The sequence below is a fragment of the Perca flavescens genome, chromosome 4 (assembly GCF_004354835.1).
Source record: "Perca flavescens isolate YP-PL-M2 chromosome 4, PFLA_1.0, whole genome shotgun sequence".
Lineage (NCBI taxonomy): Eukaryota > Metazoa > Chordata > Actinopteri > Perciformes > Percidae > Perca > Perca flavescens.
The window spans coordinates 8,076,753-8,093,843 of record NC_041334.1 but is presented as its reverse complement, the minus strand read 5'-3'; the positions used below and the strand labels follow the sequence as shown (position 1 = coordinate 8,093,843).

The 17,091-nt window shown below is 40.5% G+C and overlaps 1 protein-coding gene across 1 annotated transcript in view; it reads right to left on the bottom strand.

The window, feature by feature from the left end:
• LOC114553537 (copine-9) overlaps positions 1-17,091 on the bottom strand; it is a 396,447-nt gene that overhangs the window by 251,976 nt on the left and 127,380 nt on the right. Inside the window, 1 exon segment of the mRNA XM_028574744.1 lies at positions 7,563-7,639. Within this exon segment, the coding sequence (XP_028430545.1) occupies positions 7,563-7,639 (77 nt within the window).

The following is a 17,091-nucleotide window of genomic DNA, read 5'->3' as shown; positions in this document are numbered from 1 at the left end:
CCTCATATCTTAATAGAGGAAGAAACACAGTTGATCCAACTCGACTCTGAACCCATTTAAATTCTCCTGCAGACTGTTTTAGCTCGTTGTAATAATAGTTTTAGAATATACAGTCTTCTGCATATATATAATAAAACTTACTCAGTCCTTAGTGAACCAGCAGATGAGAGTCACAGACCGGAGTCATCTTCTAACTCTATTCCAGCGTATTGAGAAAGTTTTCTGCACCTCTCCGTGTTTCAAATGTGTGCACCGTACCATTGTGGTTCACGGTGAGTGTAGCCGGGAATCGCATGCTGAAACGGATACCTTTGTCAATAAGGGCTTGACATACGCCGTTGAAGGCGCGACGTCTCTCTCGAACCGCAGTAGACAGGTCCTGGTGAATAAAAATCTTCTTGCCTTCGTACTCCAGGTTCGGCTTCGCCCTCATCGCTGCCATTATCCTAGGTTTGTCTCTGGAGTTGTGAAGCTTAATAATCACCGGACGAGGACGCGCTCCCCGTGGTCCCAAGCTGCGGTGTGCCCGGTCGATCTTGATACGGCTTTTGGTACCGGGGCTACCCTCTAAGCCAAGTACGGTCGGAAGCCAAGATTCAAAGAACTGTATAGGACGTTTCCCCTCCGTGCCCTCTTCCAGGTTGAGGATACGGATATTGTCCCGCCTGCTCCGGTTCTCCATATCCTCCATGCTATCTGCCATTATCTTAATTTTCTTCTCTGCTACGGCGACTCTTAGCTCCAACCCTGCCATTGTGTCTTCCACATCCGAAACTCGCTGCTCCGCCGCGGTGATGCGTTTGGACTGGCTCTCTAAAGTTGAGGAGATTTTTTCTAGAGTCTCTGAGAATTTAGAGAGCTTTTCGTCCATGGCGTTAGTAAAACTTTGGGTTACCTCGCGGATCAGAGTCGTGGTGTCCACGACAGGCGGAGGCCCATCGTCTTGTAACGGAGAGTCGCTAGCTAAGCTAGCGTTAGCAGCTGAAACATTTGTCAACTTCCGTGACTGAATTTTCGTCTGTTTCGACATAGTTATTCACCAGCAAAGTTCACTTGTTTGTTGCCACTTATGTAGTTGCTATTTTAGGCTAAGAGGGGTGTGGTAAATTGCAGGAAATCTAGTTAATGTTGTGTGGGAGCGGGAGCTCAGCGAGAACACGTCCTCAGCCAGTCATGGTCACGTGCCCCCTTTTATGCTGTATCTATTAAACTCTTAATTAAGTTCCAAAATTTTGTGAGAACTGGATTCAGACAGAGTCTGAGGAAAAGGAGTTTAATGCATAAAAAAAGTTTGATACACAGTTTAAATCAGAGCAGATTCTGGAACCTATTGAAAAATAAGCCTTTTGTGCTCCTGCTTATATTCCCTGGTAAGGCTCCCTCCTCAGGGAAAACCACCTATTTTATAATATTCCTTTAATCTGAGGCTCTGAAATATTGGTATCGTATTTTAGGACCTGTTGCTAAGTGTCTCTCCTGATTCTATCATCAGACACTTGTGACCCTGAAACTGCTGCATTCACATAAAGAGCAAACAAACAGAGAGAGACATCATTATTTATAATGCAAAAAAACAACTTTTACATAAACTTTTTAAGTTATACAGCTTATATTGTAATATAGTAACACAATGTTTTTAAAACCAGATTTTCTCACAACAGCCTCATTAACACTTCCAGATTGGATTTTCATTTCCACTTGGTCACATATACTGTATGTGTCCCCGATGGCCAGATCAAAACTATCCATAAAGTAACACTAACACATATGACTTTCATCAATAGATAAAGTTTTGCTCATCTTCACAGGCCCTCAGTCGAGACCTTCTCTCAGCAACACAGATCCTTTAACTGTTGAACTGATCAGGGATCAGATACATGCTACAGCAGCATGTTTTACCTTATGTAAGACACTATGTGTTGGCATCTCCCGTCTCTTAAACAAGACTTTTAGCTTTCTTGACCTGATCTGAGACATAATCCACATGGCTGCTCTGGCCCTGTTGCCTGAATGTAAACTTGTCGTTTTGGGGCTTTTGTTGTTTTTCTTGGGAGTCTTTAAGTGAAATCCTGGGGCAAGAAGTCTTCCAGTGTGTTAGGGGAATGTGTGTGTATTTGGGTTTATAAGGAGCCCACAGCTCAACTCTGCCCCAGGTTAAAGTGGCTATATGTAACTTTCAGTTTGTGTTGATTCTAGCGGCTGCTTTGGACAAAAGCAGTAGTGTTTTTACCACACTTGCTGTCGTAAAGCTCTGTTCTTGTATTATCAACTGTATTACTGAGTTAGCGTTACCGGGAGGTCATATAGTTGCGATGAATATTTTGCTCAGACAGAAAATCATTCATTTACAATAAGAGAATAAGTTACAGATGCATCTTTGCTTTTAAAGTGTTGCCTAAGGTAACTTAGCCTACTTTGGATGTCTCGTGAGCTAAACCGGTCATCACTGTCACTGTGTCACAAGCCAAAGCATTAAGACATTGTTGTAGCAACCAACGTAGTAATAACTTAGATTAATATAGAGCATTTCATGAAACCCACGGACGCTTTACACAACTACAGGGGGACAAAGGAAAAGAAAAATAGTAAGCCAATACAAACACGGACTGAAAGGAATAAAACATCTGTGCTAAATGGAAGGGGGTTAATGGTTAGCGTACAACCACATCACGCACTGTAAAGTTACACTGATGAGGACCAGATATATGATGGTCTGTTTGTGTGTTTGTTTGTGGAAATCTTAAATATCGCACTTACTCATACTTCCAGTGTCACAGCAACCACACTACTTTATACAGAACTTGATTATGAAGTACATTAGCACAGCACAGGAGGTGTTTGAGTTGAGGTCAGTAGGTGGATGATTGCTATGACAGACCCATATTTAGCTGCCGAAACAGTAGAGTGTGAGTCGTGACTTGGTGCTCAAGGTGGGTTTCCCCTGTTATCCCGTCCTCCTAAATGCCACAGGCCAGCCAATGTCTGAAAATAGATCCTCGCTGTTGCTCGGATGTCGTCTAAAACACAGGAGAACAGAGCAGTGTGGAGGAAACGGCTCACCCGGCTGGGTTTATAGCAGCACAGAGCATAAAGTACACTTCATGCTCTCAGTTGCCTTGGAAACCTGTCTGCCATCAAAAGAGGATCAATATACTTTTTTAACTTCCGTGTGTGTATGTGTGTGTGTGTGTGTGTGTGTGTGTGTGTGTGTGTGTGTGTGTGTGTGTGTGTGTGTGTGTGTGTGTGTGTGTGTGTGTGTGTGTGTGTGTGTGTGTGTGCGTCTTCGTGCTATCACTCCTATGAGCATTTCTGATATTTGAAGAAACAGATTCTTCAGTTTTATTATCTTAACCATTACCATTTCAATAACTATCTTAATTGGTTGAGGCATCTATATGAACTGCAGACATATTTAGCGGTAACCAACAACTGTTACAAGATGTCTGCTACAAAGTCACAATAAGCTTACCTGTAATTTGTTTTGCACAGTAACATCAACTCAAATGAATGTAGGCATATCTTAGAAATAGAAGGCCATAATGTATGTGAACAGACAGAGGGAACAGTCTCGACATTCTTGGTTAAAGATAATTACTTCAAACAGTGTGCATCCGTGCAACATGCGTCCTGTCAACAAATCATACAGTCTAGTCTTCTTTCAACCAGTTGCTCAGGGAGACTAGCTTTTTCAGATGATAGAGATGACCTCTTCTTCTGCAGCATTTTGCCTGCCAAAGAGAACAGTCACATGGCACATGGTGGAGCCAATATGGGCCAGCTTACCATATGCACCTGCTTGTGACGACCATGTCCAGTGGTCTCAGGTAGGTGCAATAAAAGTACCTTCTGCCAACTGCCTCACTTTTGTAGCTTTTTCAGCGTCGTACAGTTCATGTATTCTCGTAACAATAGTTCCCCTGGAAGAATGCTTGTATGATGGGTCGCCGTGGCAATCTGAATGATATCTTGAAGACCCCGGTCCTGAACTATGTTGATGGGTTTGCAGTCTGTTGTGACCCATTTAGCGATTGCTCTAGTTAGATTTGCTGTTGTCGTTTTGTTGACCAACCACTCCGCCAGTGTGGTTTGACAGCACGGCTTGTTGACTCAGCACTAGCATCTTTGCGAACATCAGTAGAGCCACACATATCACACGAAGCAGCACTCCCTGCTTTTTTTTTGTAGGTTGTAAATGTTATATCATACCTGTTCCTTTTTATTCTAACAATATGATAATATTTATAATGTGTATTATTTGCTGGTGTCTGTGCTGCTTACACAAGCTTCAAATAGCTTACTAGGGTGTCCCATTTCACACATCTGCGTTATGTCTTATGATTTTACTTGTCTTTTAACTTTTGTGAATAAATTGAGCTGATATCGGCACGTCTCTGCCCATCAAGCGTTTTCTGGCTTTGATGTGAATACTGTAGCCGCTTTTACATATCTGTCTGTTTACTAAGTGACACATGTCCCTCAGACTTGATGGGACCCAGGCAGCAGTCCTCCCCCCACACAAAGTACATACAAAGCTGCTCGAATCCAATACTGGCATCCAAGGGCATCAGAGCCTCTCGCTCTCACTGACAAGCTGCCTGAATTAGGAAATGCTCCCGCAACTTCAACAATGAGAAATGATAGCCGCCCAATGGGCTCTGATAATCAGAGGAGGCTCTCAGACTGGGAATATGTATAGTTATAGGTGACTGATTATTACGTTTGGTTTTAAGAATCTGAAGAGGAGTTTTCCTTTTAATGTTGAGGTTGTTTATGTTTTTTTTTAGCAGTAGGTTTTTACCAATCAATTATATTATTATTCAGGACACATGCAGTATGACAGGGGATATAATTCTTCATTTACGTGTCAAGAATCTCTCCTCAGTTCAAAGCAAAAGTTCAAATAACCTGACAGAAGGAGCAGCATTGGTTCCAAGGTGTGTTGGGTGTATCCATCTGTCCGCTCCAAAAACACATGCACGCAAGCCCTCCAAGCTCTGAAAACACAGACGAGGCTTGGTGTCATAGTAGCGTCATGTTGTGTCACGTTGTCAGCCGCTCGCTGGTCTGCTCTCTCCAATGTGGGAAGAGAAGCTGTCATTTTGTCAGACCTGCTGTCAGCCGCCGAGGTGCTGATTACAGATCGATCAAAAGCAGACAAGTGACATGGTGGATCACTTGGAATGTACTTTTTTACTTAGATTTTTTTTTTGTGGCCATTTTCAGCCTTTATTTTAATAGGACAGCTGAAGACATGAAAGGGGAGACATGGAGCAAAGGGCCGCAGGTCGTTGTCAAACCCGGGCCCACTGCGTCGAGAAGTAAACCTCTATATATGGGCGCGCGCTCTACCAGCTGACCTATCCGGGCACCCCACTTGGAATGTTCTTACGGCATTGAATGGGCATTATTGGTGGTTCTCAGCCTCATAGATCTGGGCACCTATAGTAGTTCAGAAGGCCCTTATTATCTGTTCACATGGTAACGGTCAGAGTTGCGTGGTCAGGACCCCTTGGCGTCATTTTTTAATGCTCTGGAAGTCCCGTTGTAAATTCAAACAAAACTATTACGTCCTCTGACAGCACTGCGGTCGAGAATTGGGCAGTCCATCCAAAGGACCAAAAAATATGTTTCGGGTCACCGGGTGGAAGAGTTGATATTCCATTGAAAAGTATTCTCTCATCTAAAGTGACGGCTCACGACATGAGTACCATTTCAAACTTTATTTACTGACAGAACATTTCTTTCACTTAGAATTCAAAAGAGAAGTTAGCAGTTTGCAGATAAAGATTCTAGTTTGAATAAACACTGAATAAAATAAAGTATTCATGCCATTCATTCATTCGCATGAAAAGTAAATGTCCTTTTTGTGATATTCATGAACAGGACATTGAGGCATAGTAAATAGTCATGAAGTTGAAGAACTTAATTCAGCGATTGTACCAAAACGATTGAGGAAAACTGTAATTAAGTTATTGTCCAAGGATACGTGTAGAGGTCTAGACTTTTCATCAAGCATCATCACCAGATTATCATTCATTCCAGCAATGCACTCACTTAGTTTTTGTAGCTCTTGTGTGATGAACTGATTCTCATTTGATTCCACTTTGCAACATCTTTCCACCTTTCTCACTCATTGTTGCGCTATGGTTGAAGATTCTTCAACAAATAACATCAAGCAGGATACAAAATTGTCCTTTGAACTTTTGTGTGTGTTCTTTATCATATAATTTTATCGAAAAAACATATACACACATCTCCATTATAATATATAATATCCGTTATAAATGGTCTAGTCAAAGTTATACTATGAGCATGTCCTAGCTTTGCTATACCCTGCAGCCTTTAAATAAATATATATTAATTTAAAGTTGGCAATTCATCTTTCATAAAATTATCTTATTTTAATGGAAGAGGCAAATGAATGTGTTTACTATATTAACTGTATAGATCAGATTAAATTGTATCTAATGGAATTGCACCCAGTCAATTTCACATTGACCCATCAAACCACATTGAATGGTTCCAGATTAAAATGCATCATCCCTGAACTGTATCACAGCACCATGTATCTGCATATGTATCGGATCGTCTTATAAGGGAGAGAAAGAAGCACAATAAAAACAGAAATTAACAAATCTTGGGTGCCATGACACCCACTATGGTAATCACTGCTGTAATCTCATAGTGTTCTTGATATTGGTCTCTGAAGTGCAAAACACAACACCTTCATTGAGCAGCGTTGAATTAGACACCCACAGCACACACCGGACACAGACAGAAGACATGGTCAATGTAAAGTAGTCTATATCCTTGATGATCTACTTCCGGGATTGCTCCGTTGCCACAAGAAATCCCGCTGGATGCATGTATTTTTGCCAATGTTAAACTCCGGTAGATTTATGAGGACTATGGTTAACTGCTCCTCAGATCTCTGCAGGGTAAATCCAGACAGCTAGCTAGACTATCTGTCCAATCTGAGTTTTCTCTCACACACCTATTTTACAGCGGCACCGTGCAAAGCTTAGCACCGCCCAAGATGATTGTGATTGGTTTAAAGAAATGCCAATTAACCAGAGCATGTTTTTCTCCCATCCTGATATGCTGTGTGGACTAGCCAGACCCTCCTCCGCCCCACAGCGTGTGGATGGTCTGGCAAAGCGAGACTAGTGTAGAGTAGACAGTTGTGCTGTCCTGGTGAGCGAATTTGATCAAACTCCTATGTTGACATGTTTTAAAGCTCATTATACGTCATAGTGACTGTTGTGTGGGCCTGTTCGGCCATGCAATCACTAGTCGATCACTAATCATAGTTCTAATAGTAGGATCACAGAAGTGTTCAACAAGTTCTTGAATTTGTCAGTTATACAAGCTTGGATGAAGTGAATCGGAGGGCAGTGCTATTTTAATGTGTCTTAGCAGCATTGGTGTGTATTGATTTGAACTGTTTTATTATTAAAGGATGTGCTTTTAATTTATTTGTTATGATCAATGTCCTGCACACACTTCCCAGAGAACCCTGGGTGCTTCTCTCATATCTGGCCTCATTGTGTAGCTGTACTTACGAGAGTGTCCTTTCCAGCCTGCTGCCTGTCGAGCCGATGATCTCCCCCAACGTACAGAACATCTGACCCAGGAAGTCCTTGACAGAGGAGAGGAGACCAGCACGCACTTAATATTGCACAATACAGTCCAACTAGAGGCAATGGGTCATTGGGCCAAGTGGGTAAAAGCCATGGGATATTGTTATAAACCAAAATTATCAGATTTAACGTGGAGTGGTTCTGCTTTTATTCAGCGAGGATAGTACCTGGCCAAGAACAGGCTTTTAGGATCTCAAGCATCTTTCTGAGAGGATTACCAAACATGAAGGCAGCAGGACAACGGCGTAAGGATTGGGATTGAGAGTTTGTGTAATGCATCATACAGCAATATGGGGTCCTATAAATTGGTCATAAAGTGTCAACACATTTTTACCATAGATACGAAATGAGAAGAAGACCTGTCAAGTGAAAGAAAGAACGAAAGAAAGAAAGCTGAGATTTCTGATTTCTGAGATTAGTCATAATTTAATGAGCAGATCCACTCACAATCCAGCCCAGATGGTCACATATAATAATATGTGATGTCATCTTTATATAAACCAGTGAAGCAGAAACACTATTCGGGAAATGTATTTCTAGACGATAACAAGGAGAAATGAAAACTGATGCCTTCTTCATACCTTCTGCTCATTCAGGGGGCAGGCAGGGAGAAAAGACACACATAAATTAGAGGACAAGTTGAAAAGACAGAATGACAAGATATTCAAAAAAGAGTTGTTGTGAGCTGTTGTCAAATGCTTTTAACATGAATTATTACTGTAATCACTGCATATTGTATGTTAATTCAAAACCAAGTCATCTTCCTCATTGATTTGTATATATATATAATATATGTATGCCAAAGTTTGTGTTTTCTTTTTAAAATTAATTAAATTCTTTTCACTTTAATTCAATTCACAGTACTCAGATTCCATGGAGCCCTGCAATAAAATCTTTTCAGATGAGTCAAAAATAACTGAATACATCATAATCAGTTAACAGTTAAATAAATGGTTAAATAATAAAACAAATGGAATGTAATATGAAATATAGGTTTAATAATTTCCCCTTAAACTCAGTCAGTTGATTAAAAAGAGAAAACTTTACTTTTTACTGTCCTTTACCTACAATCAGTTAAGTTCAATTTGTTTAGGCCCTAAAGGTGCAGTAGGAAACGTGTTCTATAAACGATCTGACAAAAAACTGTTACTGTGAAATATAAAGTCTACTTGTGCTACATTGGGGGGGTTAAAGAATACAACAGGACATCGCGGCGATTGCTTTTTTATAAATTTTTTTATTTATCTGAACGCAGCTTCACGTAGTACAGAGCTCATTTAAGATGATGCTCTGACGTCCCGTTTCCATGAAGGCAGCACGGAGCTGCGCCAAACTAAGCTGACAGAAGCACAGAAGAGTTATGATACCCGTCTCGTCCAGTCGCAGTGCTGTAAACTGGCAGGTTTTAATGTCGCAGACCACTGATTTTTAGTAGTTTAAGTGTAAACATGTATTGTTATTGTGAATCTTTGGTTTAAACTAGCTTTCAAACAAATGCCCCCCTTTCCAAAATATTGCTTCCAATGCCCCCCATCATCTTCTGAACGCCCCCTGGGGGGCAGTACCACCCCCGTTGAGAAACAATGGTTTAGGGCCTAAGCACAACGTCTTATCATGTTGCTAACATGTCCCAGTCTCCTGGTTTCCACTTTTCTGCATGCTTATATAGCAATGACATGTGTGTGTTTCCATGTCCAGCTAAAATGGTTTAGCTACTTACAATGTAGTCTGATTAGCATTAGCTGCATATAGGGCTGCAACTAACGATTATTTTAATAATCAATTAATCTGTCGATTATTGTTTTGATTAATCGATGAATCGGATAAAAAAAACCAAAGCATTGATTTACATCAACTCAATACATACATACTTGTTGTTTTAGTTAATAGTTGTGTAAAGGTAAGTAACCCAAATAGCAGATACAGACAAGACAGACAGACAGACACACACTTATTCATTAAATTATTACCATCATTGTAGTAAGTGCAAGTTAAGTTCATTTATACACCACACACTAATATATTTGTCAACAATAACTGATATGGGACAAAGCACATAATATATACATGACAACAGATTGAAAAATAAATGGGCCAGAAAAGGCGAGTGAATAAAACCATGTCTTTAGTCTTGCAAACTATACCACCCCTGCTTTATTACTGTTATTACCGAGCTAACGCTAGCTTGTCATGCTAGTCAGCTGGATAACGAGTAAACAGCAGCACCAGAAGAGCTACTGGAGGGACGGTATGTTCCTCACTTCAGAACGGAACAGAAGTAGGATAGTGTAGTGACTTTACCCTGCTGTTGAACTCCCTTCCTCCTCATCAAGGACACCAACATGTTTACGTTTTAGGTGCTGACTCATCACCGTGGTGCGCCCGTGCCATGCCGTGTCGCTTTTGCTTATCTTGCAATTAACAGGTTTTTGATTTATTTAGTGTGAAATGCTCCCACACCTTGGATGACTTAGGTCGTACTGATTTCTCTGCCTCCGCCGTGTGTTTCAGAACAACGTTACGGGTCTCTCCGGTCTCTCTCCGTATTTCCGTATTAGTTGCGCGACACAACGAATCGATAATTAAATTCGTTGCCTACTTTTTTAGTAATTGAATTTTATCGATTTTATCGATTTGTTGTTGCAGCCCTAGCTGCATAGCTGCATTTTTTTTTTTTTTTTTTTTTTAAAGATTCTTTATAGGGGCATTTCAGCCTTTAATGGAAAGAACAGCTAGATATGAAAGGGGAGAGAGAGGGGGATGACATGCAGGAAAATCATCACAGGTCAGACCCGAACCCTGGACCTTCTGCGTCGAGGCACACACCTCTATATGTGCACCTTCTCTACCAACTGAGCCAACCCAGCCACTGAACTGGTGTTTATGTGTTATGACAGTTAGCTGTAGCTGAAAAGGCTGGTGCTCAGTGAGTTTAGCTACCACTGATGCTAACACAAACATCATAAACCAATCCCTGCCCTTCACGGGGTTTCCATGGAAACGCCCATGACATTTCATTTAAGCATCAGGAGTGGAAATGTGCTGTGGAAAATAGGAGATTTTAGTTGGGGTAGAGAATAGAAACGTAATTAACCATGATGTGCTAAGTTAAGGAGTTAAAAAATGTAAATGAAACAAGCTTAAGATTAGTGACATAAAGTTACAATATATTTCATCTGGATTGGAATTCAAAAAATGTTTTTTAACCAACTCATCAGACGTTTAGGAAACCTGTAAAGTTTGACTTGGTAACACCTCATAATAACCACCACTAATAAATGGTAAATTGAAAGTGAATTAAACATTATTTAATAGTTATTTTACTGTTAACGAAAAATGAAATGATAATTAATAATGTATACTAATTATTAGTAATATTATAATTTATATTATTTAGTTAATAGTTATTTTACTGTTAACGAAAAAGGAAATGATAATTAATAATGTATACTAATTATTAGTAATATTATAATTTATATTATTAACAGTTTGTTGTTGCACACATAACATTTTATATAATATATTAAGTACCTTTAAAACATATTTTTTCAATAGCTTGTTAATGGTTAATAAATACTTTGTAAAGCATCTATACACATTGTTTTTGGGGTTTCCCGCCTTTAATCGACAGGACAGCTAGGTGAGAAAGGGGAGAGGGAGGGGTGAAGACATGCAGGTAATCGTCACAGGTCGGACTTGAAACCTGGACCACTGTGTCGAGACATAAACCTCCAAGTGCAATGTGCACCTCCTCTACCCACTGAGCCAACCCTGCCTGTATAGATGTCTATACACATTGTTTAGCTATTATGATCTCCTGTATAGAGCACCAAAAAAAGAATGAATTGGGCCAAATGTCTGTTACTTTATGTTTTATAAACCAATATAAATCATTAACTACTGTAATTCCTCAAATAAAAACCGGCAGTCAATTAAACGCCGGGCCTCTGATAGTGGCCAGGGGCGTTGTCAACACGGACAAATAAAGGTTGGGCTTAAATTAAGGCCGGGGAAAAATCACAACAGCGGTAAACCCTGCGAGGCTGCACTAAATATATCCAAGCCCCTGATGTGATGTGGAACCAGTCCTTCAAGGCAAGCCTGCACGATGCCTACGATCAGTGGATGGCTTCCCAGCCAGCAATGACATGTGGGGCCCAGATGAGGGCTTCATGAGCGGCAAATGTGGGCCCCATTATGGGCTTGCACCCGGGATCCACATTGGGGCAAGCCGTGGAAGCCCAGACATACTAAAAGTGGGACCTGTAAGGGTACTGCATGGGTCGTAATTGGGCACTTCATGTCAGACCCATTTGGGCCCCACCTGCCCAAATGGGTCTAAAGTGGGCTTGCACCCGGGATCCAACCATGGCTACCCAGATGGGCTTTAAATGGGCTCTGTAAGAGTCTTATGTGGGTCTTAACTGGGTAATTCATGTCAGACTCATTTGGACCCCACCTGCCTAAAGGGCGTTTAAAATGGGCTTGCACCCGGGATCCACACGGGGGCAAGCCGTGGATGCCCAGATGGGTTTTAAGTGGGACCTGTAAGGGTCTTAACTGGGTAATTCATGTCAGACCCATTTGGGCCCCACCTGCCTAAAGGGCGTTTAAAATGGGCTTGCACCCGGGATCCACACGAGGGCCAGCCGTGGATGCCCAGATGGGTTTTAAGTGGGACCTGTAAGGGTCTTATGTGGGTCTTAACTGGGTAATTCATGTCAGACCCATTTGGGCCCCACCTGCCTAAAGGGGTTTAAAGTGGGCTTGCACCAGGATTCAACCGTGAATGCCCCTATGGGCTTAAAGTGGGCTCTGTAAGGATCTTATGTGGGTCCTAACTGGGCAATTCATGCAAGGCCTATCTAAGCCCAACCATGCCAAATGGTTTAAGGAAGCAATCTAAGAAAAACGAAGAATGAATATAAGTCCAAGATAAATAAAAGACACTTGATGCTTTGAACTGCAAGAAATATATTGTTAAATTGAACAACGAAAATGATCTTTCAAAAACAATTTAAATGTCACAACATACCGGTAAACAAATCAAAAATATATTTTTAAAAAATCTCTGAAAAAAAAAAAAACACCTCTCCAAAAAATACATTAATACAAAATACACTCATGGCGTCTGTGTGGTGGACGCTCCTTTTTCTCTTTGGGCTCTTGCAGCCCTCTCCCACGGTCACGTGCGCCGGTAAACCACTTCAACAGCGCCATTTCCACTTCTTTGCGGTTCACATTTTGAGTCATTGCATTACTCTTCAGTGCACCTAAAAATAAAAAGGAGCATAAGTCAATTTAGCAAGGTTCTTTTTTGCTCCAACAAGTGCATGTTATGCTCTTTCAATGGGTTGTCTCAGTCCGTTTTTTTAGCGCTAACAGTCACGGAGATATTCAAGCAGTTTAGCACTGTGATGGCCACAGCCGTGGCCACACAGCCATCTTAAAAGCGGTAACGTCATACACTCACATTTATCTTAGTTCATGCTGTTTTCCTTAAGATTAGACACATTATATATTTTGTTGTAAACATTTATTTAGTTTTAAATAGGGCACTGGATTTGGTTTACATATATACTTTATTAGTTTTGGATTGGTTTTCTATAGGGATGGCTGACGTGAAACTGACGTTCCGAAGCTTTGTTGAAATCCCGAAGCGCAGAGTTTCGAAACACTGATCCGAAGCGTGATTCAAAACACCCATGTCACGTGACTATGGCTTAATGAAGCCTTGGAGTGTTTCACAAGTGTTTCGACAGGTGGCATGGTCCGCCGAATCAGCATTTGATTGACAGGGTCTGGAACAAACCACACAATCGCACATCTGTATAAAAGTGAAGTCAATACATCTTGACCTCTTGGTTTTTGTGACAGGAGTTTGATTTTGAGATAGCGGATTTTTGGTGATATAGTGACATTTATAGTGCAATTTGTTTAGTTATATTTAGGCTTACATTTAAATTTATAGACAGGCTAGAGACAGACAGAGTACACATACAGTGACTGACAGATAGATAGACAGACAGATAGACAGCCAGATAGACAGATAGATAGATAGATAAAAATGGAAGCTCGGTTTTCATTTTCATTCAGAGCCACAAATGTCAACATCCGGCCCATCATAATCAACAACACCAGTAGAAACACAGGACAGTTTATGGGAAAGTTTTGATGATAGTATCTGTGAAACAGTGAGGAGCCTACAAGCCTTACAAGCTTCACATATTACAAAAATATTTTTTTTTTAATGGCTCGTTGTCAAGGTTGTTTCAGATCAACACCTGCAAGTGACCACTAGGTGTCATCGTTGAGACAGGTGTTGGATTGTTTTGAAGCCTCGACACAATATGGCACATTTGCTTCAACTGTTTCATTGTTTCACAAAGCCTCGATCTGCCCACCACTAGTTTTCTAATATAACTGTTTTCTTTGAGCTTACCAGTGTTGCGGATTCCACACCCTGGAGTGAGGCATGCAGGATGCAGGGACAAAGGGGTGGTGTCTGGAACTACAGCAGCTTTATAGGGGTGGTGGCTAAATTGGACTCTACCACTACTTGTTATGTCAGGGGGGAGTTAGCTTTATTTGTCCTCAAGATATTTGAGTTTTGATTTGTATTGTCTTTAGTACATTTATTCAGTTAATGTTAATTAAGATTACATTTCTTTTGGAGTAAGTGTTTAGTTGTTTTCTTTTGTTATTTGTAATTTACATATTAATGTTATTGTTAGTCTCCCCCTGGGTGTCAAACCTGGTCTGATCACCCAGTATATAAGTCCCCTTTGTTTCTTGTATAGGAGGTCAGTTGTATTTTTGAGTCTGTTATGTTCAGAGCTTAAGTTCAGTTTGTTTGTTTGACCTCTTTTAAGGGCCCAAACTTTATCTTTATTTGTTGTCAGAATTTTTTGTGGGTAAAATAAAAACCCCTTTTTTGAAATCTCCTTGTGACTCCTCATGCTTAACTGCTTGGTCCCTGACAAGCACCATGGATTTCTTTTCCAGTTAGTGCTCACCTTTCTTTGAAAAGAAGTCAGTTACCAATTGTTTTCCCTCATTCTGTTTTCTCTCCTCCTCCTGTCTTTCCTTTCTTTTTGGTAGCATGATTTGGCTTTCTTTGAGAAAAGACATTTCTACAGCAGAAGTTTGCGCTCCACCAGACGCTCAACTGAACTAGCTAACGTAATGCATGCAGGTGGACTAAACCATTTGGCACATTAGCAAGGGGGGGGGTGAGACCTTTTTGTATACAAAATAGTCAGTCAATCAACCAAGTTATTCTGCCAATACACTAACTTTGATCTGATATGCATTATGAAATGTTATTAGGAAATAAAAATATCCAGGTAAAATAAAATATATTCCAGACTTTTCAAGGGCCCTCTCTCCCCTTGGGCCCTGGTAATCAGTATTGGTTTTACCCCTGGTCCGATGCCCCTGGTGTCTGTGCTGCTGCTCGTCTTTATCTATCCAGAGAGAGCGAACACTAAGCGGCGCACAGGTCTGCTTCAGAGCTCCGTCTATCGTGATATATAAATTATTGTCCAACCTCTCCCGCTGTTTTTCCTTTTGGTTATTTTCTACATCAGATTAAACTGCACAAACCAAAAATACAGACCACTGTACAATCTGCAGTGTTATTTTTCTGGCAAAATAATATTTCAACTTACCTCAATTTGTGAATGTCTGATAGAAGTTCTCCTTGAAGTCACAGCTAGCAGCAGTGCTTTCCGAATGGACTGCTAACGTTTTGAGCGCGAAACAAGGCCTTTGCATACAGGCCCCTTATAGATGTCCTAAGAACTGCCTGACCAAATAACAATTAAATACAGTAAAATTCGTAAATTGAGAGAATTAACAAATGTTAACTGCTCCGCTGGCTTCATAATGAATGAGCCTAATTAGGTGTTGTGTGCATAACAGGCGGAAAGAGTACTGAAAATCTGTACTCAAGTACAAGTACTGTTACATTGCTAAAATATTACTCTGTTACAAGTAAAAGTACTGGTGTTAGAGAAATACTCAAGTAAAAGTACAATTTGTAAAAAAAAAAAAAACTACTCAGAGTATTAGTTACTTTTAACCACCGTCACTTCTCCAGACTAGGGCTGGATGTGTGTTTTCCTTTACCAAAAGTTAAAATGCCAACAATCTATTAATCATTAATAATTGATTAGATACAAAACAAGTGTTTCTCACTCATTTTTTTCTCAAACTGATCTACTGTACCTTTTACAGCCAACACATCTGTCATTGTTGGTGTATGAGCTACACCTTGATAGAAACACATGCTACTCCTTGGTCCAAAGACATCTATCAACACAGAAGTGGAAGACAGATTGATGATGAGGCCTCCTGCAAGTCCTTTTCTGACAAATATTGAATTACAATTTCCTAAGAGGTAATAAATGCATCATATTCATGTCCATAAAGGGACTAGCTGTCTGTGAGCTATTTGGCCTCATCTTCAAAAATGAAGTACCGTAAAACTTCGAATAGGATCCCGGAGTTTTATTTGATCAAATAGACCATTGGGACAGGCATCTATGGGATGTGGATAACCGTATGGGGTTATATGTAGGGATGCTTAACATTGATTTTGTACCGATATCCGATATACCAATATTGTCCAATGCTTAATTTCCGATACCGATATTAGCCGATACAGATACCGAAACATATGATCGTTTATAGGCTTACTGCCCACTGTTCCATGACTCCCTTGATACTGGGGATTTGCATGTTTTGAAGGACTAGCCAGCAACCGGTAGGCTAACTGGGGTGCGGTGCTTACTACCCCTTCAAGAGAAGATGCCAACTGAACATTTCTTTGACTGAGGTAAACTGAAAACAAATATCCACACAAGAACAAAAATTCAACTCATTCCACTCATTGGGGCTTAGATCTGCCCTGCTCAAGAATTTATTTACTCTACAAACCCTGTGTGTATGCTGGTTGGCCAACAACCTACACCCAAATTTTGTCTGCATTCGCTTTGAGAGGAAACAAGCTTTCCAATAAGGTATAAAATGACATACTTTAGTCATTTTAAACCATTTCAAAAACCGATACTGATATTTACCGATATTGAATTTTAAAGCCAATATCGGCCGATAATATCGAGCATAGTTATTTGTCTAAATATGTGTTTCTGCCCCAAGGGACAGGCGTCTGGGACTGGGCTATTATTTGAAGTGTTACGGTAGGCCTGCAACCTTTCTGAGAGTCCCCTAATCAGCATAATTCAACACAGCATAAACTTTGACATATTTTGATGTTTTTTACATTTTTGGGAAGTTACATTTTTCATTTTCTGCACGACTAACAAAAATGACTGATGGATTGTTTTTGCGAAAGCTCTACATGTATGCAATGTTTGTTCTTTGGTGACTAGCGTGACTTGAAATGTATTGAGTTACAATTACTAAATCTCAACATGCTTGACTAGCC